The 27,919-nt window shown below is 36.5% G+C and overlaps 2 protein-coding genes across 2 annotated transcripts; one reads left to right on the forward strand and one right to left on the reverse strand.

Annotated features, from left to right (window-relative positions):
- Positions 1-1,501: 1,501 nt before the first annotated feature.
- Positions 1,502-8,469, reverse strand: LOC145230355 (echinoderm microtubule-associated protein-like 2). Its single transcript, XM_080095773.1, has 12 exons — positions 8,364-8,469; positions 7,424-8,309; positions 7,224-7,358; positions 6,736-6,913; positions 5,462-5,827; positions 4,454-4,561; positions 3,695-3,832; positions 3,261-3,395; positions 3,032-3,192; positions 2,379-2,615; positions 2,074-2,188; positions 1,502-2,007 (listed from the first exon to the last, which is right to left on the reverse strand). The coding sequence occupies exons 2-12, from the start codon at positions 8,305-8,307 to the stop codon at positions 1,876-1,878; spliced, it is 2,589 nt and encodes an 862-aa protein (XP_079951899.1). The 5' UTR covers positions 8,308-8,309; positions 8,364-8,469; the 3' UTR covers positions 1,502-1,875.
- LOC145230354 (gamma-aminobutyric acid receptor subunit rho-2-like) lies at positions 3,143-27,541 on the forward strand. Its single transcript, XM_080095772.1, has 15 exons — positions 3,143-3,205; positions 13,444-13,586; positions 13,948-14,057; positions 14,922-15,056; positions 15,644-15,711; positions 16,255-16,378; positions 16,907-17,009; positions 17,987-18,069; positions 19,880-20,044; positions 20,613-20,768; positions 22,897-22,958; positions 23,809-23,967; positions 24,647-24,720; positions 25,066-25,195; positions 25,470-27,541. Exons 2-15 carry the CDS (start codon positions 13,549-13,551, stop codon positions 25,641-25,643), a joined length of 1,581 nt encoding a protein of 526 aa, XP_079951898.1. The 5' UTR covers positions 3,143-3,205; positions 13,444-13,548; the 3' UTR covers positions 25,644-27,541.
- Positions 27,542-27,919: the final 378 nt, after the last annotated feature.

Raw genomic sequence — 27,919 nt, forward strand, 5'->3', positions numbered from 1 at the left:
TGTTGGTAAACCTCCTATAATGTGCGATTCTATACGTAACAAGTATTACCTAAATCAGCGTTTTCCAACCGATGGACCATAAAGCAGTTGGCAAGTACTTCACCGAATGTGACATAATAATTCTCTTTGACTAGTAAACAATTATTTTGTTGTGAAAGTCACTGTTGCGGCGAAACTGTATATTTTGCAATGTAAATGCATTGATGCTTTGGAAGAATTTCAAATTTACTGTGTCCATCAAAAAATCATATGGCCCTCGCCTAATGTCCGAAATTGGCACCGACGAATAAATGTTGCGCACCCTGTGGAGTGTTTGGGAAACTTGTCTTTGCAATTCCAAAATTTTACCTCGATTTCCCTCGCATTTTCCGTCGCAACGTCGCTCATCTCTAATTGCACTTCGTAAGCCTTAATGACATCACCACCTTGCACTTCAAAGCTCGGTAAATATGTCGATGGCGTCATCACTATGGATGGTCCAACGCATTTCCCACGTAAATTTGACGTCGCTACTGTCTCATTATCGTTTACTCCAGTTAACCTAAATATAGTAAGTCATCAAAAACGGAAACAAAACTGACAACACGATTTGCCTACTTTGCTGTGATGTCGACACGCATGACGTCACCAACATTTGCGTCAGCATCAGCTATTGCCTCGATGTGCAATGTTGATTCCTGCGACGTCGAATTTTCTTTGTAAATCAATTTGAATTCTACAGGTCCCTCCGATGACGTCATAGTGACGATGTCGATCGATTGTTCGGGATTTGAGAAACCGTAGGAGCGCAACAAGGGCTTCAACGCACCTCGTGACGTCACATGAAAGTCAAGTGTGAGAAGAAGATGACGTAACGGAACGTCATTGGTCAACGTCACTCGTAAGTCACACTTCTCATTTGGATAAACTTGAAACTCCTCGGTTTTCATCTTAACCGATGATGACGTGATAATGTTTGACGTCAGGAGCGCTGCCCACGTCACTGTCGTGGTAAAAGTCACCACTGTGCATATAACAACCAGCAATGTCATTTCAACGTTCTGTTATATTAGCTGCATATTTCTTGCCTAATAAACCTAAGGCTTGTAATATTTATTATATTTAGTCTTTTCTCCTGCAAACAGATTTTCCATCGCAAAATTTGACACTTTTTGTGGTTAAATTATATGTGTTTGGTAAAAATAGTTCTCATTTGTTGCTATTTTGATGTCAAAAAGTGTCTTAGGAGTATTGCACGTCTATCATAAACGTATTGAAAAGTCAGAAAATAAATCAGCCAAGCGCTAGCACCCAGTACCTAATCTTTTGGGGTCGTATTACAAACAGTAACTTACTTTCTAGTAAACATTTTCGTAATTTTGTTCTCCAAAGCTCTCGTATTCTACTGACACGTTAAACCCCTTTAGACTTTCAACAGACATGCACATCTTTCAAAGTCCTTAACCCAAAACCCTGATCTAACCCAAGTGTTCTTAATCAAAACTTTCGTATACTTCTTACATTTAATCTGGGTACAAGTATATTCAAAAGGTGCAAACATAAACAAATGCTGCAAACGAAAACCTCTAAAACGAAACTGGTTTCACAGAAGCAGGCAATAAAGCGAAGGTGTCATCTCATACACAGAATTAAACCAGCTCAAAAAACTTTATATCACCACAATATTGATTCAAAAGTCCTTCACTACGCAACTCGATCACAATACGCCGCACCATTGTTAAACGAACATCGTCAACATTGTCCCTGAATAGCGGACGCGTTACGCACCGCCGCGTAGCATTGTCGCGTCATAAATACCGCTATTATGACGTTCGGTAAAGTTTTCATATGGCTTTGCAGCTTCCCGCTTTGAACAAGTCGCTGTCACGTGACAAATTACGGCGTTGTGATTCGCCAACGGGCACAGAACGGCGCATCTAGAGTTCCACCGGAGCAAAACACATATTGTGACGTCAGACAAACGTTGGTGACGTCACTGGTGGTGCATTTGAACTTAGAGATTAGAACCTGGCAAAATAATTGAATTTAGTATAATCTACATGTGGAAAAATATTAATAAAATTTGTATGCTACTTTGTTGTTCCACAATTTTATAGTTCCTACTCTAAAACCGGCGACCTTAAGTGAGCCCGATGTTGATTGGCACGTGACGTTTCGCTCCGTTGCACACGTGTTCGTAAACCAAAACCTAAATGAACACACAAAATTAAATACAATTCAAATCCAAGTTTTTTTCTTTTCCTTCTGTTTTGATGTAAGCCGATTGGCTATCAATTTTACAATAAGCGCTTGTAATAATCCAGGCATTGCACCTTAAACAAGCAGACAAAAAAGTTAACTAAATTTTTTTTACAAATTTAAAACTTTCTGTATCTTACCCTTCACTTTCAAGTACATCAACTCGATTTTCGGTTTCTACATTCCACATAGTGACGTCATTATGATGTGTGCCGACGCGCAGAAGCGTCGTATCGCATGACCAGTCGGCGATCATCGCTACGTGGTAAGAATCGATAACGCACTTTATCACGTAAGCACGTCCCTCTTCCAGTACATAAAAAATGTGGATCTTGCGATCTTCGGTTGCCACGGCAACAAGCGACACGGCCTCCATTCTGGTTAAACAAGAAGCGATGTCAAATAATAAATTTTGGTCATTTGAATTGAAATTTTATTGAAAAACAAACTAAACCTAGGAAAATTAGGAAAAAAATCTAATGAGATTTATTTAACAGAAAACTTGTTTTTTAAAAGCTGAAACACTTCTTTTATGTAGGGATCTCCCGCCGACAATAGAATGTAACAAGAAAGATTCTTGCTTTGAATTAGTTGATTATTTAAATTGTTTCATAAAAAAAAAAAAAAGTACAAAGCATAAATCCTTTCTTAAAATTTACAGAAATATATATTTTGCCATACAAAAACAGGCATCATTAGTTTTTTATTCAAATAAACTATTTGTTTTTTAAACAGTCCAATTATTTTATAAAAGCAAACTTTTATCTTTTTTTCAGTTGTCTTTTATTCTTACTCATCGTAATCACTGAAGCATAAGCACGTGACAGAAGCAGTCACGTGCCTGCTACAAAGACGAGCTCCGTCCAATGAGGACAACGCAAAAAACTGTGACGACATACTTCCGAGGAGCAACACGTCATGCACGGGGTGCACGTCAAGGCATGTTACGTCATCCTGCGAAAAAAAGGTTAGTCTTGATATGCAAGAGATTTGGTCCCAAATTGCGATTTTTTGAAACGTACTTTCAGTTCCGCTTGCCATATTACGTCACCAGCTCTCTCGCACGTCCAACACACCACGTGGCCAGTGACGTCACTTGCGCAAATCCCGCTGTGGTCCGGTAGGGGTGCCATACCCACAATTAATTTTCCGAGGCCCTTGTATATATTGGATACATTAAAAATTAAAAGCATAAAAATTAGGCTAGCAGTTTGTTTGTCGTGTCGGCAAGAAGGTGTTTTGTTAAGCAAACTACCAAAATGGAATGATTTTCTCTGCTTTTTTGCATGTGGTTAAGCGAATCGGAATTCTTAAATATTGGGGAACACATCAAATTAAGCACCAAAATTATTACAAAAGGCTACGTTTTGAGATCAAGTCCCTGTTTATTGATATACAGTCCTATGAACGAGCTAAAATTTTCACACTTATTGCTATTTTTATGTGCAATACATACAAGAAAGGTAGTTTTCCAAGTTTCTGCAAACGATCCTTCCGTCAGCCACCCGTTGCCGCTAAAACACATTAACACGTCATCAAAGTGTGGTGACCTCACTATGACGTCAACCGCGCTGTTTGATATCTTTCTTGTCGCCTGAAATGCATATGCACGTGATGTAGTACGTTGATGTGCATGCTACTTGAATTGTGAAAGGTATTTCCCACCACTAAAGGAACTACTCAGAAACAAACGAATGTAAATGTGTAGCTGGAGTTGTGATTGATTAGTTTTAATAGCTGAAAGTTTAGGTCAAGTCTTGGTGATTGGTGGCTTAAGTCGAGACATTCACAGACAAGACGTTGTGCGTTGTGTAAGTTTGATGAAAAAAACGGCCAATTAAAGAAAATCCACACAATCACTAGAATAAACTCCCCTTTGGGCAAAGAGGTTAAGGATCAAAAATTACTGGTCGGTTTTTGTACATTTTAATGCATGTTTGACGTTCTTTTGCCGACGATGGCATTCAATCATTTTTCTGCATAGTGACGAAAAATTAAGAATTTGTTAACCTGCCTCACGGGGGTCGCAACCCACAGGTTGAAATCCACTGTTTTACACGAACAAAAAGATATAATTTGATGAAATATACAGACTGCACAAAGATTGACTGTCCAAAAAATCGATCATTGATTTAAAAATGTTTTTCAAAAAAGACTGCTTCAACTAAACTGTCAAACCATGACGAAACCATTTCAGCCTTTCTGAGCACCATACCTTTGCTGAGGAGCACATACGCAGCATATCCCACGAGTAAATAGTTCCTTGAGAGTCGCCTGCTGTCAAGGTTCCGTCACTTAGCATACACATTGATGTGACCGGGCCCTGAAACGGTTAAACAGGTACATCATACAGGCTTGTGTCTTATTGACGGTAGAGGTCGATTTTGTTGAAACACGACATGCTACTTAGACGCCCCTGTCGAGATTTCAGGGCAGAAAATTGCTAATACTCTCGGGAAATGTGGTACAGAGACATGCTATTTGATGCCTCGTTGATTTCTTTTGCTTTCGTTTTGTGCTGTTTAACGGATTTTTTGCTGTTTGTTTCATGTCCACTTTTTTATGTTGTAACCTCCAGATAATTTTACTGGTATTTATAGTGTGGTATTTGAAAACCAGAAACATAGGTTTTACTGATAATATTGCTGACTTCGCGACTTTGCTTAAAAACACTCTGTATGAATATTTAAATTGAAAACTTACGGCTGACAGCGTTTGAACGGCCGTTGAAAACTCACATTATAGACATGTGTGGGTTTTCAAAAGTTGTTTAACGTTCAATGAAACATTATACTGGTTATTCCCAAGCTTGTCAATATGTGATTGTTAGTTTACAGTGCAAAATGTACATGAAAGATGTCTTCAAAATTTGTTAAATTTGATTGCTTGATTTACGGCAACGTCAGTAAAGCCATGTATAAGAGTTTCACCACAATTTGTTGACCACAATAGACAAATTTCGTGCCCATCCGTAGTTTTCCACACATTGCTACAAATCCAGCCGTGCGTTATGGCTCGAGTTTGGATTCTGGCCTAAATTTCAATAAAAAGCCTTCGGGCCTGATTTTGCACTGACCATCATTTATGCACCATTTCCACCAACTTTTGGGTCTAATTCGTCCTTTTTTAAATCGGGTGCGTGCCGGATTATGGAAATGTACTTTCAGGTTGGGGCTTACAACTCTGTGCCAACAAAACATGACCATTGGGATAAGTGTCTCACCTCGCACATCATTTCTTCCTCCAACACATAAACATCCACGTTATCTTTCCGCCACACTACGATCCTCCCATCCGAGTCACCGGTGATGACGTCATCATCAAACGACGACGTCAAACACGCGACTGCCTCGGGCGCGGACTCGGGGAAAACCCCGCAGCGAAAGTTGCGAACTAACTTAGAAGGTTTTTCGTCAACACTCCAGAAGGCGAGATGATGAGAGCCTGACGTCACCAGCCACATGTCGTCACGCGTGAAAATCGTGGCCGTGACGTCAGTGTGTGAGCACGTGACCTTGCCGAGCATTGTTTCGTGCTTCCATTCCCACAGTGATAGATTGGCGGAATCAACAACCGCTAGCAAATCACCCTAAAATAAAATTTTAACTATTTGGCTTTTATATGTAATTTTTTGAGAATACGATGAACTTCTATATGATATGTTTTAAATTTGTCAAATTTTGTCAAAGTTACTGGCGTTATTTGCATTTGTTGGTCGAAATGTCGTATATTAGTTTTTTTCTCCAATCATATGACTTAGTTGAAGAAACTAAAATGTGATGTATAGTATGTAAAAAATTTATAAGATAGAAAACCGATTATATACGACTTATTCGAACCCAAGAGGATAAGGTTGCTTTAAGTTTAAGACTACTCCGTAAAAATAGTATTGTGGCGTATAAAGTTAAAAAAGTTGTGTTAAGTTAAATGTGATTCAAAAAGATACTAAAAACTGCTCACAAAAGTCAACATGCGGAGTGCTAAACCGTGTACTAACCAACACGGAGGTCACAAGTCACTGTCTGTTTGATGTGGACCAAATTGGTTAAAGGGGTTGAAACTCGAAAACCCAATTTCACATCGGATTTAAGGGATTTGGGGGTCGAGTTCACCAGGGACCATCAATTATTAACTCGCATCCCTGTGGGTTGGCAAAAACGCAATAGCTGTGTTGCGGTCATCTACAAACATCACCCCAATGGTCATACGATCCCGAGGGTTTTAAAATTTTAATCACAAACCGTAAGTGCTAAATTGCCTTTTCCCTTCGTATTGATTCTGGTCCAAAAACATAATTCTTTAATTTAAACAACCAAGTTGAGCGAAAACTGTTTCTTTTTTTTCTGAAACTGACAAAACATTTCAAAACGCAGCAGACATTGTAACCAAATTTGATGTGGAAAATAATTATTTTTTTATATAACCGATTGCTAAATAACTTTTGTGCCTTATGTATGTAACCATTTTCGACGTCATCACCACATTACGTCACAGTACCGAGTAGGAGAATTCCACTTGGCGCACTGTGTTGCCCAACAGACCGTGTCCGAACTGTGATGTCACTGCCAGGTTGTCAATGCTCCACACTCGAACATGCGCGTCACCGGAAGTTACGTCATCACTTCCGCTCCGTTGTGCGGACGCTACTAAATTCTCACTTTTGTGTAACGTTAAACTGCAAAAAATGAAAAGTGAGTGTTATATTTAGTAAATCAGAAGTTCGGGAAATGTTTATTTCCAGGCTAAAATCAGTTGACAGTGTAATAAAACAAGTTAATTTCCCTAAAAAGCATCTTCAGTGTCTTATTTAAACAGAATGGCTGATTTTAGCCTGGAAATAAACTTTTCCCGAACTTGTGATCAATAAAATGAAAGGTGGAAATCTTTGCGACAATGGCAATCGAACAGGTAAAGATTCCCAGAATCAATTTACCAGGGTTTTTATTTAGTAATTTTTCAATAATTTTAGTTATTGTTTTTGTTACCACGTGACATCTTCGTTGTGGCCGGTGTAAAACCGCTGCCTCATGTTGGTGACGTCATGCAAAACAACCAAGGTTCCAGAAGCAACCACGACTTCGCCTGATAATGTGACATATACATCGCGTCTCAAATTACCGCTACAAAAACATTAGGTGCCTGTTAGTGTTCAACGTCACAATGTATAACTGTCACTTTAACCTACCCGTACACCCATTCCAGCTTCAAACCAATAGCACCACTTTCCACGGGTTTAGGCAAATGCAGCGTCGTATCTGACTGCGTAACATTGACGTCATCAATTTGGAACTTGTCACAATCACGATATTGTGTGAAAAGCGAATCCATCGAATCGATGACGTCATTGTTTGCAAAGGGATGTAGTTTAAAGTCCCTCTTTCGTTTCACACCCAGTGCTTCACATACGTCATCGATGATGTCAGGTATCGTTTGTTCTTCGTTGACTGTGAGGTTTAGTTTGTCGTTTTTGTAAATTGCGATAATCTGGCGTTTCAGGGGTCTCGGATTTTCGGCGTTGCGTAAGGGGGTAGGTTTCTGTGGGATATTCCTTTGTTGTGCTGTGGTAAAATCTGGTCTATCCTTTTGTTTGTTTTTGTTTCTACTAACAGTGTTTTCATTGTGTCCGTATGTTGGTTTATTAGGTTTTTGTTTGTCTTGCTGATTATTGCTGCTTTTACGTTCATTCAAGCAGAAGGTCGGGTTGTTCTGATTGTCATCTGCATTTTCTTCTTCGGTCAGTTCTTTAACTTCATCAACTTCCTCCGACCCGGTCCACGACATTGGGCTTACGTCAGAACGACCTTGCAAGAGTGTGACGTCACTCTGACGTCTGCCTCGCGGGGTTCTTTGATTGATCCAACTTGGTTGTGCATTTCCATCGTAACTTACGCCAGATATAAAACTTCCATATGCTGCAACATAATTCTCGCCGTGTATCAGACCAGCAAACGACGTCACTTTTTTACCGGTGACGTCATACAAGTGACGTAAGGCCTTCGGTGGTTGAAGTTTTGCGGCGATTTCTACCATTAGTGCTTGAAAGTCTTGTTTAGGACCAGCAACAATCATGCCTGTGTTGAAACAGTTACTTAATAGGCTTTATGTTTGACAGTACAAACACTTACTGTTGGAAGTTGGTTTTCCATTGAGGAAGACCCGAATGCGTTTTGATTGTGGAGTAGGAGTTGTGATTCTTGACGTTACTTTGTGAATTCGACGTCTAATGACACAATGTAACTTAAAGAGTTTTTTAAACGACTGCATACATATGTGTACATCTATCCTACAAATAGAAAACAAGTTTCTGGTTGCTATTAATCTAGAAAAAAACCTGCTAGTTGATGCAAAATTTGTCAATAACGGTCCCTTACTGAACTTTATGTGACATTAAATAGTACCTTGTACATCATAAAAAAACTAAGAAAAATGGGTTTGGTTTTTACACATTGTATGATGAGCTCTTACCTCAATAACGCCATTGGGACGTGATTTATGCCTTGCGTCAGGTGTGCGTAAGATGGCCTTGATGACGTCATGTTCAGTTTGGTTTTCGATTATTTTATAAATATTTTAAGAAACCCTTACCTTCCGCCTCGTTTTGTCTAATCACCTAAAAAATACATTCTATGACGTCATTGGATGATGACGTATAAGATCTACATTTTGGTAAACTCTCAAAAGTTGTAATCTGCTCACAGGCAAACATTCTTCGCAATGTGTGAAAGCTCAAAAAAGTATTTTATTTGTGACGGCATGAAAACCATTGTTACGTAACAAAAGATTAAAATGTTGTTTTTCAAATCCGTCAAGTCAGTGATGAAAAGGCGGCTTTGTGATTCATGTTTTGGCGCTTTGTAATTATACCCTGGATTAATTAAAATCCATCCATACAGGGCTTCCCATGGGAAATGAAATTAAAAATAGGATTTTGGAAACTTAAATAAACGGGATTAAAATTTATCGATTTGCTTGGGTGTTATATCAATATAGTAAATAAACGGGATTAATCAAAAATTAAGGTGTTTTTCACATCGGTAATTCGTAATTTGAAAATTGCAGTTTCATTGATTTTTGTTTTCCAACCCTCGTGCTATTGCCATAACGTGCATTTTGTGTTAAAACTAGAGAGGTACGGAATATTCAGTTTGCCATGTGTATTCTGCAGCATCGGGCTTTTTTGCAAAGATTCGGTTTCGACTGAATAATTTGTTACAATTCGACTAAAACCAAATCTTTTACGAACACAAATTTAAAGCGTTAAACGTGTCTCTTCTGGCTTGTAAGGTACCGTGCATTTTTCCAAACTACAACATAACTGAAATTGCGTCAATTATTATACTGTTTAAAACATTTTCGCTTTTCCCACTATGGACAAAAAATCTGTAATTCATTGGCAGGTTGGCAATCATGTTTGAGGCAATGTTAAACACCTTAGAACTAAAATGAAGACGAAAAACAACTATTCTGCACTAATTCCCTGGTAGATAAACTTATGTTTTTATCTCAAACGCGTAGCGTACGACTTCCCGTCATAAATTTTTCGAAAACTACCGAATATTCGGTTTCGGCTGAAACGAAATTTAGCCGATTCGGTACATCACTAGTTGAAACAATGATTGATCAAGCTGTAAACTTTCGTTTAAAAGTCCCATAACCCATTAATTTGTTTATTTGCTATGGCCGTAATTTGGTGTCGGAAAGTGCGAATTTTACTCAAGGTACTAACATGTGTAAGCATTAAGTCAAAATTGTGTAAAAAAGTCGGTATGTCAGTATTAAATGCACGTATAGGAAGTGTATCTGTTAAACAATTTTGTAAACTACCTGCGATTATATTTCACAATGTAATGCAGCAATTATATGTTACTTTTTAAATTTTTGACTACAATAATGCAGATGTTGTCCAACTCAAAAAGTTTCTCGCTCCTGAGTCGATTCTCTCGTTTAGCCTCTCTCGTTGCAATAAAAAAGAAAAAGGCAAATGTCGATTTGACGACGTGTTAAGCTTCTCGTTTATAAACAAGCTTGGGTCGATTGAGAGTCACTAATGAACGCAGGTGTATAGAAGGAAACTTTATGCAACGGTCTTCCATTAGGCAGAGGATTAAGCCATAGATACACGACATAATGGATTGCATAGCTTGTTTGCTTCATAGGTTGAGGTGGTACCGAGTGTTTATGGTAGTTTATGTTAGTTTAACAATGCGGACTTGGCTTTTTTGTGTTTTAAAGGAGCTTTTTGATTGAAAAGCATTTGAATAGGTGTGACATCGTTTGTTTTTTTTGTTTTTTTTAGCAAATTAAAGTATGTGAGCTACGAACTATCGTTGTAAACAAATGTTAAAAAGTTGTTTTCACTAAGCTTAAAGCAGTCATTTTAAAAATCTTGGTGTAACATTTAAACAATCGCAGATATAACATTTTTAAACAATCATTTAAATTGGTTTTGAATTAAAGGACGCAAAAATTTGGAAAAATTTGTCAAGCACGATGTTTGCAATTTTTTGCGAGTGTGTTATATTTTACTTTGTGTATAAACAGTTGTTGCTTTTAAACGTTTATTTCTTTTATTTTTTCTATGTTAATGCCAGCAAAAGAACGTCAAAAACCCATCTTAACATACTTGGTTATCCCAAGTTATAACTTTACCTTAGACAGTGGACTCATAACGTTTTTTACTTTTACTTAAACGCTTCGGTTACCTAAAAGTATAAACTGGACACTCTTAAACTAACGTGTAAACAACCCAAGGACACAGGGTCAACTTAGTGTTCGACATTACGCCACCGGTTACCATAGTTGTATGTAATCGATTGTGTGCTGCCATCGTTTACACGACGTTCATCAGAAAACCGCGCAATCGCTCGCTCCTCCACTGGGACTTATTTCATTGATCCTACAAATCTTCAGTGCCTTTTAGACTTGCAAGGTCTATGTCAACTGTAGGCCAGTGCCTTTGCGCTGACCTTAAACTGCAGTGGAAGATATGTGTCGAATTTTCTACGACACTCTGAGTATTTTTGTGTCCGTTTTGAAAAACAACAAACGCAGTGTTGATATGGTAGACGTTACTAGTAATATCAGTTTAAGTTTATTTCATACTCAACCAGGTGAAGGTTTCAGCAATCTTTTAACAAGCATTGGACCAGTAAAAAATATGTTGCTTCGTTTAATCAGAAACAAAAGCAAAAAGCGCGAAAAAAATGCTTACTTGTGACATAGGTACTGTGGTGCGATTTAAGTCATTTCAATGTAAATGTTGGACAGTATAGTTCTTACAAGAACTCATGTCGGGCAAAATATGTTTTTAATTCATCTTTTCAAATCTACAACACAATTGCGATTATTTTTAACTTCGAAAAATTTAAGGTTGCCGAAATGGCAAAGAAAACAACAAATCTAGAATTGTGTGTATTTAATGTTTTAATGCAAATTTAGATCTTTATAAAATAGCTTTTTACATCGTTACGATGCATTATGTGAAGTATGATATAATGTTGTTTTATTCGAAAACAAAATTTTACATTTACGATCCAGACTGTGTTAATAGATGTTGACTCACATGTCCAATGGCCACTAGTGCAGTTTAAGTCGCCATTAGGAACAGGTTCATTTATAATGCATGAGATGGTTGGTTGTGTTTGTAATGGCTGCAATTGCTATTTCTTTCCTACTTTAAACACCTTAAATGAAGTCAAAGGAATGTCGTTTAAATAAATGTTGAAAATTGCGTTCAAATTCGATATATTACTAGTTTCCATAAATGCTGGATTATACCGTTTTATGGGTAATTGTTTCGCTAAAATTGACTAAAATTCGATAACTTATTTACAAGACAAAACTTTTTCCAGTTTTTTTTTGACTAAAAATATGCATGTTAACTTTACCAGAATTTTAGATAACTCAAATCTAGCGTTGAAACTAACCTTTTGTTTCATTGTGACAAAACAGTACGCCGGGGTACAATAAATACGCTTGTTTGGATTAAAAAAAAATATGTTATACGGCAATACGTTTTCACGGTGCAGTGCATTTTCTGAAAAAATGCTGCAAATTTAGTAAGCATAAACGATCTACAATTTTGGTAGTATGTTGTGACGACGTAGCTGCAGTGCGTTTCTTCTTTTTGTGTCGGAAATAAATAATTAACTTGTCAAAATTGTTTTTTATTTCCGATTTAAGCAAGCAGTAAAGTTTTTACAACTTTAACTTACGTGTATTATTGCCAGGGTTGCCATACCGTCCTTATTTCTAAGATTTGTCCTTATTTTGAAGGACAATGTCTTAGAAAAATGTATTGTCCTTATTTCTAAGAAATGTCCTTCTTTTTGACTTACGTCCTTATTTTGTCTTATTTTTTAACAAACACAAGTCAAATCCCTGCTACAAGTAAAAGTAAACCTAGACCTATGCTGTTGTGAGATGCACGAAGTATTTTTAACAAACAAGGAGTTGGTGGAACAATTTGTTTCTGGCCAAAAATTCGCATGTAATATGTCATAGTTCGTATCAGTGTTTCATACCGGAACGGAACGAAACCAAATAACGTTATTCGTTCTGAGCAAATCATTTATTTCGTTATTTCGTTCCAGACCGATATTTTCATTTCGTTCCGGTCTGACCGAAATAAATTTATAACGGTATTTTTCGGTATTTCGGTCTTAAAAAAAGAACATTTCTTTATGGTCTTTGCAACTATTAAGCGAAAAAAGAAAGAAAGTTGCAACACACAAGAATTATTGTCGGTGGTTGTTACGTCACATAAAATTTGTCAATGATGGTCAAACGGATGTAAATTGTAGCATCTTCAATTTTTATCATAGACTTGCTTAGCCTAACGGCACAAAATATTTGGCAGTTGTTACATGTCAAATGTCCAGAACGAAATACCGTAATAAAAAATAACGGTATTTCGTTCCGTTCCGGTATTTTGAATATTTTTTATTTCGGTATTTCGTTCCGGTATTTGAGCCAAAAATTATTTATTTCGTTCCGGTATAACGTTCCGTTCCGGTATGAAACACTGGTTCGTATAAATGCAAAGATTTGTCCAAAAACGTTTGTTTCGTTTGGTAGGAAAATCTCATTTTTCAGCTGTCCTTATTTAATGGTTCACATCGATAGCAACCCTGATTATTGCTAATTGTTGTTGGCATGCTTCAAATACATAAAATATTTTCAGACTCTTTTTTTGTGTTTTTGCAGCTTTAAATTAATGCAATGAGTGGTTGACGGAAACCCGCTCGTGGTCCTGTTTTTTAGCATCATTGTAAGTAATTTGTTGGATGGAACACGGATTTTATATACACCATGAAAGTTTCGGTCATCCAAGTCCTTCACGTATTTATGTAAGCTTTTCTTTTTCATTGTTTGAAATAAAATCTACTAGAATTGTAAGTTAGTCGAAAATGTTTTTGTCAGTTATTGTCTTTTTGCTGTTAATTAGCAAAATAGAATATCGTATCTAGTATCTGCTACGAGTTTTGTTGTTATATATCAGTTGTTGGTTGAATTATGGGTAAAAAGATACAAGTCAGTATTTAAGTGTAAAAATCGCAAAGTTTCGACAGTTTCTATTGTCATCGTCAGAGCTGAAATAAAACCCAACTGACGAAACGTTGTGAAGTTTTACACTTAAATACTGGCTATTTAGAATGCATTGTACCTAACTAATTTGACCTTTTCTTCTTGTCATGCAACATTTTTCAGCGCGTTACAATACCCGTTTCTTCGATGCTCAATGGCACAGAACGAAACGTCAGAGCTGCCTGTGCGTCACGTGGTGAGAGATTCAGGAAACATGCGATTCTGGAATCAATGTAAGAGTAATAATTTTGTGATAGTTTTAATGACTAATTTACCATAGCTCTAGAACAGTGGTTCTAAACCTTTTTCCTTGCTGCACCCCTTTCAAATCACCAACCAATTTTCGCACCCCTTCTATAATTGCTTATAAGTTATAGAAAAGACCTAACCAACCTTACTGATTCAGCATCCCCGCACCACCTAGGAACAGTTCTCGCACCTCTTGGGGGTGCGTGCACCCCTGGTTAAGAATCCCTGCTCTAGAATACATTCTAAGAATGGTAACGCATTGCATATTTTCATGTTCGTTTTTTAATGTAGTCTTCACATTCCAAAATCCGTTTTCAAGACAAAACTGATAAGAGTAATTTCAAATTACCATCCATGTTATCAAAATCTTATAAGTGAAAATTTTAGGTTGATGGTATATTGTTCGTTGTTGTTTCGAAGTGTCCAATGTCAGTTATTCAGAAATAAATTGGATTTCCAAAATTTTTAATTTGTCAAAACTGTTCGTTTTTAGACCACATAAGTTCATTTTTGTGGTGCTAATCTTACTTAGCCTACATGTATCGTCGCTGAGGTAAACAAGTAATTAGCGCGACCACCTGGTGTTCGTAAGGTTGTGGGTTCTAATCCTCTCTCGACCACATGCGCTTATCTAAGCAGGACACTTGTGCGGTATTGCTTCAACCCAATGGACTCATAGGTTGAACTGAAATAAAGACGCTTCCGTTTTCTAATCGATAAAATCAAATAAAAATGACTCAACAGACTTGGACAAAAATAAAACAAACGAACATGTACCATTATTAACGACGTGCACCAATATTAAAGAAAATACCCTATTCTGCTAATAACTGCACATTTTTTTACAGTTTTTCCCGGGTCGATGATTGGCCCACAGTCGCAGGGTTTAGCTATGGACGGACACGGTAACGATATTACAAGGCAGATAGAAAAGATGTTTCGTGATCATTCTTACGAACTGAGCATTCGGCCGAGAAACAAAGGTAGAAAATCATATGTTTTTATCAAATTAGAAGAGTATTTTGTAGTTTTAATTGTTACATGGTGTTTTTAGTGACATAGTTAAAATAGGTAACGGAAAACACAATCAAGTGTGTTAATAAGGCATACTGATGCAATAATTTAGGATTTGGGACTTGGTTTGAATTCTGGTGAAGAATTTTTATCAACTTTTCAACGCAAAATTATTATGGAATCTAGAATTATATTTGTAAAAAATCTGTTTTCGACTTCTTGACCTAAAAAGAATTAAAGCAAAAACAGTCTTTAAATCTTAATTTTGTGGATTTAATGATTTTAATTGGCCTATATACATGCTGAAAACATTAATTTGCAAATTACCTGCAGTCTAACATATCTGGTTAAGTAAAGGTTAAGTACAAAATCTAATAGTTGTTGTACCCAGAGATAGATGGCAAGAGACAAAAACTCCCCTTAATATTTTTTCAAATGCACGTGTTTGATACCATAACTGTTTGTTATAACCAACTTGTAACAAGCCACAAAAGTGTAGCCCCTTAAAATAATTTCGGGCTACGACACGTTTGCTTATAACAAGTTGTTTTTGTAGGTCTGCCAATCAAAGTGGGATTAGCGTTGATGATTGAAAGTATAACAGACATATCAGAGAAAAATATGGTGAGCTGCTTTGCCGTGTTGATGTTATGATCGACAGAATATTTAAAACTCGTCAATCGTGTTATTACTAGTCGTAGGTAATAGGCATGTTCAATGTTTCATTCAAATAGGGTTAGAAAAATATTGGTTCTGTTTTTGTGTCAAAGTCGATTTCGAAATTAAAAAGTTTAGGTTATGCAATGTTGAATGCAAAACAGGAAAATAACACGCGTTTCTAAGAATAAAGAAGTACTAAATACAGATCGTCCTGATCCACGGATGGTCAACAGACGATTTAGTTACATACCAGCACACTCAAATCAGTCTGGGTATTTCTTATTGCAAACCGCTGCTGAATGTCTATTTAAATATAAGGACTGATGATGCCATATTTTTGGGAAAATCGATTTTCGGAGTGGTTTGCAATTTGTGTGTGCAGAAATTGTCAGCTACGTAGCTTCTTTACGAAATTTTGCTTGAAAAATAATCTTGTTCTTATGTGTAAAAAAAACCTACTGAGAAAAGTGATATCGTAGTAGCATCGTACGAAATTCTTTATTTTAGGATCTCACGTTTACACTTCGCATGCATGAAACGTGGACGGACACTCGCTTGCGGTTTCGATCAAGATTAGGAATGAAAAGTATTGTTCTGCCTAGTCGACTTATCAGCAAGCTGTGGGTGCCAGGTTGGTGGTTTACATGTTAAATACATTTGGTACAAGGTGATAAAGTGATTAAGGCAAAGTGCTTTCCAGAGGTTTCGAGTCCTGTCGCCTTGTTTATTTAAGAAATAAAACTGGCTTTATATAGTCTCCTGATAAGTTTGAATTAATAAAAAATATAGCCAAGCAGCTCGGCACCGTAATTGTTATGGTGACCATGCGTTTAAACGTTATTCCACACACAATAATAAAATATCGATAAAAACAATAAAAACAGTCCAGTCACAACTAATACCACCAAAAAATATTAAATATTGATAAATAGTGTAATTTGCTGCCTTTATTTTCCATGTCGTGTTTTTTGTGTTAATACCTACGATTTGGACTTTAGGACATTAAACGATTTGGACAGTAAAAGTAATTTTGTTTATTTTCTGCGGTTGTTCAACAGTGTTTGGTGTGTAATAATTAAGCCAGCAAAACCAACTTTTATACTGCACGTTTATTTTAACAACTACTCCCCCAGTACAAATTTGTCATGCCTTTTAACAGATCTTTATATCATCGGTTCAAAGAGCTCGTTTGTTCACAAAACTACAGTGGACAACCTGGTCATGCGGCTTTTCAGCAACGGGCAGATTTTCTATAGTGTAAAGTGAGTGATTTTATAAGCTGTAACTTATAAGGGTAAAATTTATAAAGGTAAAGTGATTTTTATTCAGACATTAAGGCGCATTTTGTCGGCTATTTATACACATTTGTGGACCATTTACCCTGCTTTATCAGTCTTGTTTATAAATTCCTTTCCCAATTAATTTTCTAATTTTTTTTGGGGGGGGGGGGGGGGGTTTGAGGTAAAGTAATTTCCCAAGTGACATGTAAATACCACATACACTGTTTTAAATTATTTGTTTGAAAATGTGGGTCTGTTTTTTTAAAGTGTAAAAGTAAATAATGCCAATAAATAAACACGGTTTGTTGAGGCCACACCAAATTGTAAATTGGACTGATGTTGGGAACTAAAACCGACAGCACAGCCCCAAAACCCGTTTGTGGCCTGTTATTTTTTTTGAAAAAAGCACTCATTAGGCCCTACAGTTAGTGAAATTACAGCAAAAATGAGGTTGGGTGTCAAAGCAGGCCCAAACAATCGACCCAAAAGTCCGGTCCCACTAATTCTGAACCACACGGTTTATTGTGCAATACAGTGGTTCTCAAACTTTTTCATTATTTTTTCAAAACGGTCCCTTTGCCATTATTTCGTGGGCTCGCGGTCCTTCAGCCTGACTGTGTATTTAAGAAAACGAAAGTTGATTACAGGATTTTAGCTAGTTCTGCAAAAAATGTGACATCACAGACAAGACAAAAAACATTACGGTTGTGCGGTAACAATTGCAGGTTTGTTAGTTGTCATACATCAAAGGCTATTGGTTAGCAATGGACAAAGTCGATTCTCTATTCTACTTTGATTTGAACTTGTTCAGTGGCACAAACTGACGCCAAATTAAGATTATACATTTACTTCAACCTTTTCGCGGCCCCCCCAAAATTGCCTCACGGACCCCTAGTTTGAGAACCGCTGGTGTAATATGTTGTATGCTGATGCGTATAATTGTTTTCATCGATTTACAGAATAACAACGACCGTAGCTTGCCAGATGAGCTTGTACAATTTTCCGCTCGACACCGAAAGTTGTTCTCTTATGTTTCAAAGCAGTAAGTAGCATCTACAAGAGTATTGCCAATCTTAAAAGATACTTGTAAGACCTTCAATCAGATAAAAGTTCATAAAAAATATCTTGATTCTATTCAAACAAGATATTGATACTGCCGTTACTGCGAAATATAACTTAAGTTATATATATCTCAAAAACCTCAAAAAAGGTTGAATGACTTTCATGAACCTAAATCAATAGACATAGGGTTCATTATACTCTTCGTCCAACCCACAAGCTAGGTTAATCAATTTGAAAGTTTGAAGCACAAGTATCTGTAAACAGATTTACAAGTTGAGAAATAACAACATATGTCAATCTTTTCTTTTAAGGTATTCGTGAAAAATTCACTTTCATTGAATTGATAGTAATTTAATTCAAACAACACAATCTTAACTGAGGTAAAGTTATTCAAAGTAACTCAAAAAAAATTAATTAGCTTTAGTCATCAAATTAAAAACTTATAGGTTGTGTTTTACGATATTTGTCAACAAGGCCAAAACCATATTTAAATACATTAATATACCATTGCAGCGGTAAAACAACTGAATTAACTGTTTGTCACAAGAAATTGCAATTTTCTTATCAAATCTTAGCAGTATTTTTTTAACAACATCTTAGTCGGAATACTAAAAGGGCAGTCTTTTCCTTGAAGTGGTTTATCAAAAAAATGTCACTTTTTCTCCTTCTGTTAAGAGAAAGCCTAAAATCCCAGAACAAAGTAAAATGTTTTGTCCCTTTAGGCTTTAATCGATTTCTAGAGTTCCCAGAATTGACTAAATCTCCTTTAATGTGCTTACAAACCGAGTTAAAGGGCAATGGGTTACCTCGACTATATTTGTGTGAAAATCAATATTACTGTTCAGGGCATGGCCAAAATGAATTTGCTTGAAGGTGAACTTCAGTGAACCTTATTTTAAAACATTGTATTCCTGCCAGCTACGTTTGGTATCAATCCAACCAACTGGTAACGCTACGAAACCAGATTGTAACCAAAACAATCCATAACTTAGTCATAGTCTTTGGGTTTAAAGAAGAAGCGTTTTGTATGTTTTGCCTTTTAATAACTTAACAAAGTGGTTAGACGCTTTTGCAAAGATTAAGAAACCAAATGTTCCGAAACAAGGACTTCTTGCTTTTTCGCACAAACACTATCTGATATACCCTATACTAAAGTTTGCAGAAGAATTGTCAGCTGGTATAAAATTGTGACTTGAACCTAAAAGTACAACCTCCAAACCCTGTCCGAACCTGTTTTTAAATATTGGCCTAAAATAGAACTATAAGCAAGACTAGCGTTAAATGGCGATAAGTATGTAATGCAAGTCCAGCCCAACTCAAGCCTTTTTGCTTGAAACTAAACCCCGAATCTGAACCCGTCCCGAAAAGCCCGATACGAGACTTCTAACTCTTCTATTCGTATCGCTTTGAAACGTTTGAACTGCACTTAATAACCTCCAATTTTGTTTATAACTCGGAGGCAATGTTACGTGTCAAACGCAAGGGTGTGTGTAACAAGCGCTCACGATTGAGTACATTTAAAACACAAAGAATCGCTTGGATCGCTTCGTGCATTATTATCACCGCTTGGTGCAACGTTATAACACTTGGCGCACCTTAATATCGCTTTGTGCACCTTTATATCATTATACAGATGCACCAAGCAAAAAAAAGTTGCACCGAGCGAAATAAAGGTGCACCAAGCGATGTAAATGTGCACCTTAATAAAGATGCACCAAGCGGTCCAGTATATTCAGGTGCACAGTTCACAATTAACACATTTCCTTGAAATTTGTATTATAATGTCACAGTGGGTCACAGCAAAGACGAGTTGATCCTCGAATGGTCAGTTGGAAAAGGAATGGAAGATTTGTTCATGGACACTCGATTGGTGACAAATATGCCGAAGTTTCGATTGGTCCATCATACTTTTCACTCCCAGAACGTCAGCATGACCGGGATTGCGCAATACGCAGGTGATGACGTAATTGGTTTGTTACGTTATTACAATTTACAATGGTTCGCTTTTCAAAAATTTTAACATACACACGCCTACAAATTATACAAAAAAATGATTCACGTCATAGAAGTACGACCTTAAATAGGTTTGCTGACGTCATGGATTTGTGGTGGTTTGAAATTTGTCCCAGTTGGTACCGAAGGCAGAAACTGATTTTTCTGTCATTTATTGACCTACTGCTTTTATATTAAAATGGTGACACTGAGTCGACATCACTTTGTGTTCCCAAGTTGTTGCTTGGCCATTGTGTACCAGTTTCCTCTGTGGTTTATGCCTTATGCCCAGTTGTGTTACTCCCAACAAACTGCGTGCTGTCGTTAGATGGCCGCACTAGCCAACATGTTTTGTCACTAGATGCACTGATAAGACCAAATAGGTCGAAACAGTGTGTACTGCATACAGTTTACCTATCGGAAACCGACTTTTATTTATGTTTAGTATATTATACTGGGTTGCAACTGCTAAAAAACAAGTGCAACTGATTTGTCGTATTTCATGATCTTAACCGTATGTACTTTTACCAGCCGGAGAAAAGTCGCAACTTCAAGTGAGCTTTGAATTGAAAAGATATCTGCTATCCGTGTTTTTCCAATCCTACTTTCCAGCCATGATCATGGTTGTGCTTGCTGGTCTGGGAATGTGGATTGATCCTAGATCGGTCCCTGCGCGGGTGTCTATGGGTAAGTTCCGTGATATCTGTGATGCTGCGAAATGTGAGAAGATAAATTGACTTTGGAATATTGTGCTGCCATAGCAAAATTCTTCTGGAAAACACTTTGGCAATATAGTACATAGGATAATCTATTTTCGAACTATTAGATTTATTCCACAATTGTCAACTGATTTCAGCCTGGAAATAAAGATTTCCCAAACTTGTAATATATATAATATGAAAGGTGGGAATCGTCGCAACAATGGCAATAGAACAGGGAATGATTCACAGAATCAATTTATCAGGATTTATTAAATTTATTTGTATACTATTGTCCACGATTGTAAACGGGCCTGAAATTAGGGCCTAAACCCGAAACGTTTTTGAGAAGCCTGTTTTGCCCCGGAAGTTTGATTGGACCGGCCTATAGATTGAGGCCTCGACAACAAACACAATATACAATAATAAACAATTGGTATTAAACAGGTCCAGCAACTGCCCAATTAACTAGATGATTTTTTCAGAAAAACACTGACACGGAGTGTAAAGTCAGAAAATAGTCAGAAACATTTTTGTAAAATGAAATTCGAGAAATATTCTATTCTATTCTGAAACTCTACCACAAGGCCTATAAACAGAAAAATTATCTGCGATGTTTCAAAATTTGCGAAGATAAATTGAGTTTGGAATATTGTGTTGTCATAGCAAGATTCTCGGACAAACACTTTTACAATATAGTATATAACATACAATCTATTTTCAAACTGTTTTGTTTCTTCACAACTTACTGGTTCATTAACTTTTTGCTCGTACTCTTTTAATGGTTATTAAATTTATTTGTATACTATTGACCAAAATTGTAAACGGGCCTGTAATTGGAGCCCGAACCCGAAAGTGCAAGTCCAAAACCCGGCCCGAACCCGAATCGTTTGTGATAAGCCCGTTTAGGCCCGAAAGTTTGATTGACAGGGCTAAGCATTGAAGCCTCAGGAAAGGAAAAACGTAAAAACAAATGGAGAGCATTTTCGCTCACTCAAAGAAATACTTTTGTAAAGTGTAATTCGAGAAATGTCATAATATATTTTGAAACCCTACTTTGGGGCCTATAAAATTATGAGCCTCAAATTGGTTCGGCTGTTTTATAATTCCTAACTGAAGTGACGACAAATAAACGCAGCACTGCAAACAGCTTTTTACTGCTTGAAACAGCTATACAACCGCATTATATTTTTAATCTCGAAATGCCTGCAAATTGGAACAAACCCAAATGCCACAATGTATTATTAATAAGCAAAACCGTGACTTCAATTTACTTTTCAACATCTTTTGGGGGAAATTAAAAACCGCTTTATTAAACCGAACTGTAATGTCTTTATTAAAATTTTTGTCAAATAACCATGTTATCCATATGTCCTTCAGTGCGGTCAAGCAACAAAAAAACATTTTTCGCTTTAGCATTGAATTTTATTTCGATCAATGTCAAGTGCAATTTCATGTAACGGATTTAAAGTAAGATTTTTTAAGATGTTTTGCAAGAAATAAGCATAAATTAGATTTACCGTGGAAAAGGATAAAAAAGATTAGGCGTATTTCGGTGGGGCGTGTTTAATCCCATGTAAATAATTTATTAAGCAGTGTTTTTCTGATAGAAAGTTATTTAAAAACTCACGATGTACTAAATATTTTTACTTCTTCCTCTGTTTTTAATGTTATACATTTTATTCAAGTCCGCGAATGGATGTGTTGAGGCAAAAAAGTATAGTTCGACACCTTAAAACGGTTGACAGACCAGACGGATTTAGACTTATAGCCAGTGGTGGGATTACATTTTTTTGTCAGCCGGATCTCATATTTTTCAGTCGGTACTGTTACAAAAAGTCCATTGACAGTCCCCAGTAATGCTAACCGGTTCGCTGATCTCATAAAATTTCGTGCGACGGTTTTATAGAACCGATGCAAACCTACTGAATCCCACCGCTGATTATAGCCATATGGTTAGTAGGCATCCAACTTTTCGAAAATTTTTGTTCAAAGCATCTTTTTTTCGCTTTTGAGAGTAGGTCTACCAGCCACTATTTGGTATCTGCCGAATTAATTTGAATCCTAATACTTTTTTTCACTCTTGGATAAAGTAACGCGTATGACGTGTTTAACAGGTGTGACGTCAGTCCTAACCATCTCGACAATCATCACTGGTCTAAAATCTTCCCTTCCAAAGGTGAATGTTAAGATTAAAATATATCACATATCACATGCTTGTGTTTGAATAATTTCGGACAACGTTCTTGCCACATACATAAGCTATTGCTGCCAGGCTAACATCAAGCTTATAGAGCTCTTCTGGTAAGTATTTTTATTCCGACGTTTCGACGTCCTATATACAGGTCGCCTTCATCATCAGGGTAAATACCACTGTACTAAGTGTTAACAAAGGAAAAGTGTTTATCGTGCATGCACTGTACTACTGCACTACGCGCATTCAGTGTTATTTACCCTTATGAAGGCGACCTGTATCGGACGTCGAAACGTGGGAATAAAAATACTTGGCAGAAGAGCTCTCCAAAAACTTATTGTTCTTTCCACCTTACTTCAAGCAAGAAATATACAGCTACTCTGGACACGTGCAATAGAAAACCAGATTTAATTTTCATGTCCATGTATTAAACTTAGATGCTTTAAACACAAGAGCAACAACGGCGCATAGTCCGAAAACGGTCTGAAAAGTTTTTTTTAAAAAACAAACAAACATAAAGCATAAATAATAGCTCGACAGGCCTTTTGAAGGCGCTATATATACTGTATAAACAAGACGGTCTTTCGAGCACTGCCACATATGGCAAGGTTTAGTTTAAAAAAATATAAGTAGAGAGAGTAGTGATGGTAGATAATTGGAAAGATACCGTTGTTTAAAATTTTTGATTTTGCTTAAATCTTATAACAAAAATGACATTGCTGTAGTGTTTTTGAAAACTTTCCACAGCGTAACCCTATGCTTATTATTTTGATGATAATATATAGTTTTCTGAAGTAGAAGATGGTTGTTTAACCTGTGTACGTCCTTCCATTAGGTGTCGTATCTGACCGCGATGGACATCTACTTGTGGGTCTGCTTTCTTTTCGTTTTCTCCACTGTTCTTGAATTTTGCGTGCTAAACTTCTTTATGACAAAACAACAGAAAAGGTCTATTGATAACATGGGAACTTCCGAAACCGAAAATGAACACCAGGTAAATGGGTTACACATTTAAAAAAATGAATTTTTCACCGTTAATATGAATTTTGATAAAGTTTGGACTAAAATGTTATGGGTCGCCGATTTATTACTTATTGCGTCACATGTTTTTTTATTAAATTTGGCATAAATTGATAAAAAAATAATTGGTTTAGTACAGTGGTCGGCAGTCGCCGGTCCGCAAAGAGTTCTTTCCCGGGCCGTATACTTTTTCAGGTTAATGCTTTGAAATATTTGCCCGTGCATAAACTAATTTTCGCGTTTTTATTGCTGAATATTTGTAGTTTTTTGAAGGCATGTCCGTGATTAAATTTCAGGTTTAAAACCGATCCCAGTGCCAAAAAGGTTGCCGACCCATGGTTTAGTAGATATCTTTATTTAAAAAACGTACAAAAAAGTAAATCACATCTAGCTTTAACGAGTACTTGAATATGTCTATGTATCCCAATACAAATGTTAAATCGGAAGAAAATACTGCAGATAATAAAGTACATAGGTTCAACACTTGCTAATACGAACCAAAAATAAACCAGTACCAATCGAGTAGCTATCCGTACTTGTAGCATCAAACGAAATGTGTCAGTTTCATAACACTTAAGGGCGGTTTTAAGTTTTGTCCGCTAGTATTAATCCTTAGTTTCCCTGATATCCGATGGTTTGTATATTTTTAAAAGCGAACTCGGACAAGTGACATGAGAAGAATGTTGGATGCCAAGATGATGGACGAAAATTGTCTCAACCATTCAAAGTAAATCTTGTAAATTAATGAAATTATTTGGTGTGTTTTTTTCACACATTTACACTTACGCGATTTAGAACATACATTGTGCTCATGACCAGATCTTATTAAAAACTCTATGTCTCAATCTGATATTTGAATTAGATTCCTTATGAAGCTTCTTTGTTTATTTTAAATGTTGCAATAAAGTTCTAAATTTACGAACTTGAGTTTGAATGATTGTTAAGAATTGTCTTTTTAAATGCAATGTGATTAAAGAATGCTATTTAAAACGTGTAAGTTTCAAATTTCACATTTCAAATTTTGTAATCGTGTTGTCGGAATATTTTTCTTATTTTTTTCTTGGTTCTTTAGCAACTATCAACACCACAAGATATCGGAAGATATAGCGATTATATACAGATCATTGCCTTATTCTCAACGTTACAATGGCGTCAACAAGCGGCCAAAGGAAACTGCTCAAAAGAAGTCATCAACGGGAACGGTAAATTTTCTAAACAAACTGAGCTATTTGGAATTTTGCGATATCATAACATACAATAAATTTACATACATTGTAGGCTACCATAAACTCAAAAACAGAATCACCCAGCTCGTTGCTTGACTATAACTAGCTTTATTGTTATGTCTATTGAGTTCATAAGTTAAGATATATATTTATTTTGCCTTCACAGCATTATCAGTAAGCAAGTGTAAACACAATAAATTTACAATAACTCTGAAATTGCTTCAAAAAATACTTTTGGTTGTTTGTTTAGAGCCCATCGCCATGGAAACGTATTTGTAACGTCACTCGGTTACGTGATGACGCAGCAACGCTTGACGTATTCTTTCGTGTCGGTTATTTCTTTACGTTTCTCGCCTTCAATGGAATCTATTGGGGATATTACGTCATTTCGACGCAGCACAAGGAATCGGAAGAGGATGAGTGACTGTGACATTATACATGGCGTGTCTGTGATGTCACTTTCGAAAAAGCGCTCAGGCGGATGCGCAGCGATTTTGCCTTGTGAAAGAAAACGCTATGAAATACTATTCAAATTTCAGTATTTGACAATTAAAAAAAGAAATGAGTTTCAAGATACGCTTTTCGTGTAGCAAACTTCCATTTTGACCATACTTTTCTTTTACGATGATATATTTCATTGGTCGTCACTTGTACCCCGTTTCCAAGGTCGTTGGCCTGATCGGACGTTTCCGCTTTTTTTGTCCGATCAGACGCAAAGAAAGCGGTTTAGCGGACCTCCTCGGAATATTTTGTTTGACAGTTGTTGCCGATGTCTGGTATTAAACAGTTTTTATGAAAGTATAGTTTATGTCGATGCTATTAATTTGAAATCTAGGATAAAGTTATTGCATGTAAATATTGTTTTAACCAAAAGTAACATATTTGGTGCTGGTCCGATCAGAACACAATTTGAAACAAATCCGACCGACGGTCATGGACGGGATATTGGTTACTAATAGTGACTTACTATACCTCATTTTTTCATGGAGTTGAAATTTCTTACTCTCATGTTTCACATTATTTCGGTATTTTTTCATTTTAGCTGCTTTAATTACAAAAATATTTTTGTGTTAAACGAGGATTGCAAGCTGCACGATTTAAAAGTTTTCCAAAACTGTTTGTTCTCAAACTGAAACTTTTTTTCCCACGAAAGCTTCGTTTGGGGGGTTTCCCGTTACCTAATCATCAGCATATTTTGCGAGTTTTTTTTGCCAAGGGGTCACGTGGTTTGTTTGCAGTGTCTCAAAAGTCAAACAAAACACGAAAGCCTGGCCTGTTTGCACACAACTTGCAGATGAAAAAACAGAGCGTGCCTTCTGTGCATGAGGAAAAAAGGCTGAAAACGTTAAATGCGATTATGAGCTGCAAGTACAAAGCTTGCTGTTTTAGTTAAGTTTGAGTAGAGCCAAAACAATTAGGCAAAAAATATTGCAACAATTTTGTTTTTGAGTTAAACAGTTACTTACAGCTAGTGTTGTGCGGTAACCACATATCCACAGTATCAAACAGGGGTATTATGGCCCAGTCGAGTATAGCAACTTCATGTGCAAGTTGTTTTGGAAAAAAGTGTGCACGATGATTTTTTTAGTGCACATGGAAATTTAGCATAAAGCACTGCCTGGTCCTCCAGGTCTCTTGCGATGTACCTTATATAATTGGTTTTACACCTAGACTTCGAGGTTATGTATGTGTGAGCGTGCATGTGGAACAAGTTGTCCTGCATGCCTGAGATCTCGTTGGGAACTGCCATATTCTGCAGACTGGAATATACCAACTATAATAAGTCAATAAAAGTTAAAATTTGGTTGTCTTGCTGAAAGAAATCGCATTAGAGTGCATTAATTAAAAGGTTTGAAAAGGCTCAGCAATATCATAATGGTCTGATGGGCAAAATAACCATCAACCAATGGCACACTTTCAGAGTCATGGTGAAATGTACTGCAGCTGTACCAATTTACTTGACCTATTGACTGCCTGCAAATCCTGCACTTGTCATGGATATAATATTTTATGCGACATTTAGTATTGTGGTCTTTGTCTTTATTATTTCTAATCTCATTCTTTGAGACTGTCACCAATAATTTCAAGTATTTACATGGTTCATATAGGCAGGTCATAAATTTTGAAATTCTGTCAAGTAACTCGTAACACTATGCCAAAAAGGTTAATAAAGATTATTGCAATTGTTGCACCTTGAACAGCAAGTCCTCACAGGCGTTGCTTCACTGCGCATGCAACTGCCTTTTCTACTTTTAGAATAATTCACAATTTCCATGCTATTAGATTTGTTTTTGTTTGGGTAATACATGGTAAATTATTCAAGCATGTGTGAATATTTGTCAGACAAAAGCAGTATTGTTTAATGTTTATGTTCGCTATTGGATTTTTTTAAAAATATTGCATATGTTGCAGCTAGGACTTACGACATGTATTTGTTTTAAATTTTACATACTCTAAGTTTTTGAAGTAAGACAGTATGATCTAAACAATGTTTAAACCAAGGGTCAAGAACCCTTTGATGTCATGTGCCAATTTATTTGTCATGTTGAAATGGCTTTCTGCACTAACATTTTTGTGTGTAATTGTAGTTAGTGTCAGTTGATTTATACATATCTGTGTGGGTTTTGAGATTGTTACTTCACAACAAACAAAAAACAAGAAATATAATAAGCTTTAATTTTATCAAAAAGTACTGGAATA

This window comes from Phallusia mammillata, chromosome 5, assembly GCF_965637545.1.
Source record: "Phallusia mammillata chromosome 5, kaPhaMamm4.hap1.1, whole genome shotgun sequence".
NCBI classification, from domain to species: domain Eukaryota; kingdom Metazoa; phylum Chordata; class Ascidiacea; order Phlebobranchia; family Ascidiidae; genus Phallusia; species Phallusia mammillata.

Excerpts from the sequence above, each read along its gene's own strand:
- LOC145230355 (XM_080095773.1), bottom strand. The coding sequence starts at position 8,307 with ATGATTGTTGCTGGTCCTAAACAAGACTTTCAAGCACTAATGGTAGAA. Across the intron at positions 5,828-6,735 it reads AAGTGGAATTCTCCTACTCG|GGTGATTTGCTAGCGGTTGT; the intron begins GTACTGTGACGT and ends ATTTTATTTTAG. Across the intron at positions 4,562-5,461 it reads AGGAAGAAATGATGTGCGAG|GGCCCGGTCACATCAATGTG; the intron begins GTGAGACACTTA and ends TAACCGTTTCAG.
- LOC145230354 (XM_080095772.1), top strand. The coding sequence starts at position 13,549 with ATGAAAGTTTCGGTCATCCAAGTCCTTCACGTATTTAT. Across the intron at positions 15,057-15,643 it reads CATTCGGCCGAGAAACAAAG|GTCTGCCAATCAAAGTGGGA; the intron begins GTAGAAAATCAT and ends TTGTTTTTGTAG. Across the intron at positions 23,968-24,646 it reads AAACCGAAAATGAACACCAG|CGAACTCGGACAAGTGACAT; the intron begins GTAAATGGGTTA and ends TATTTTTAAAAG.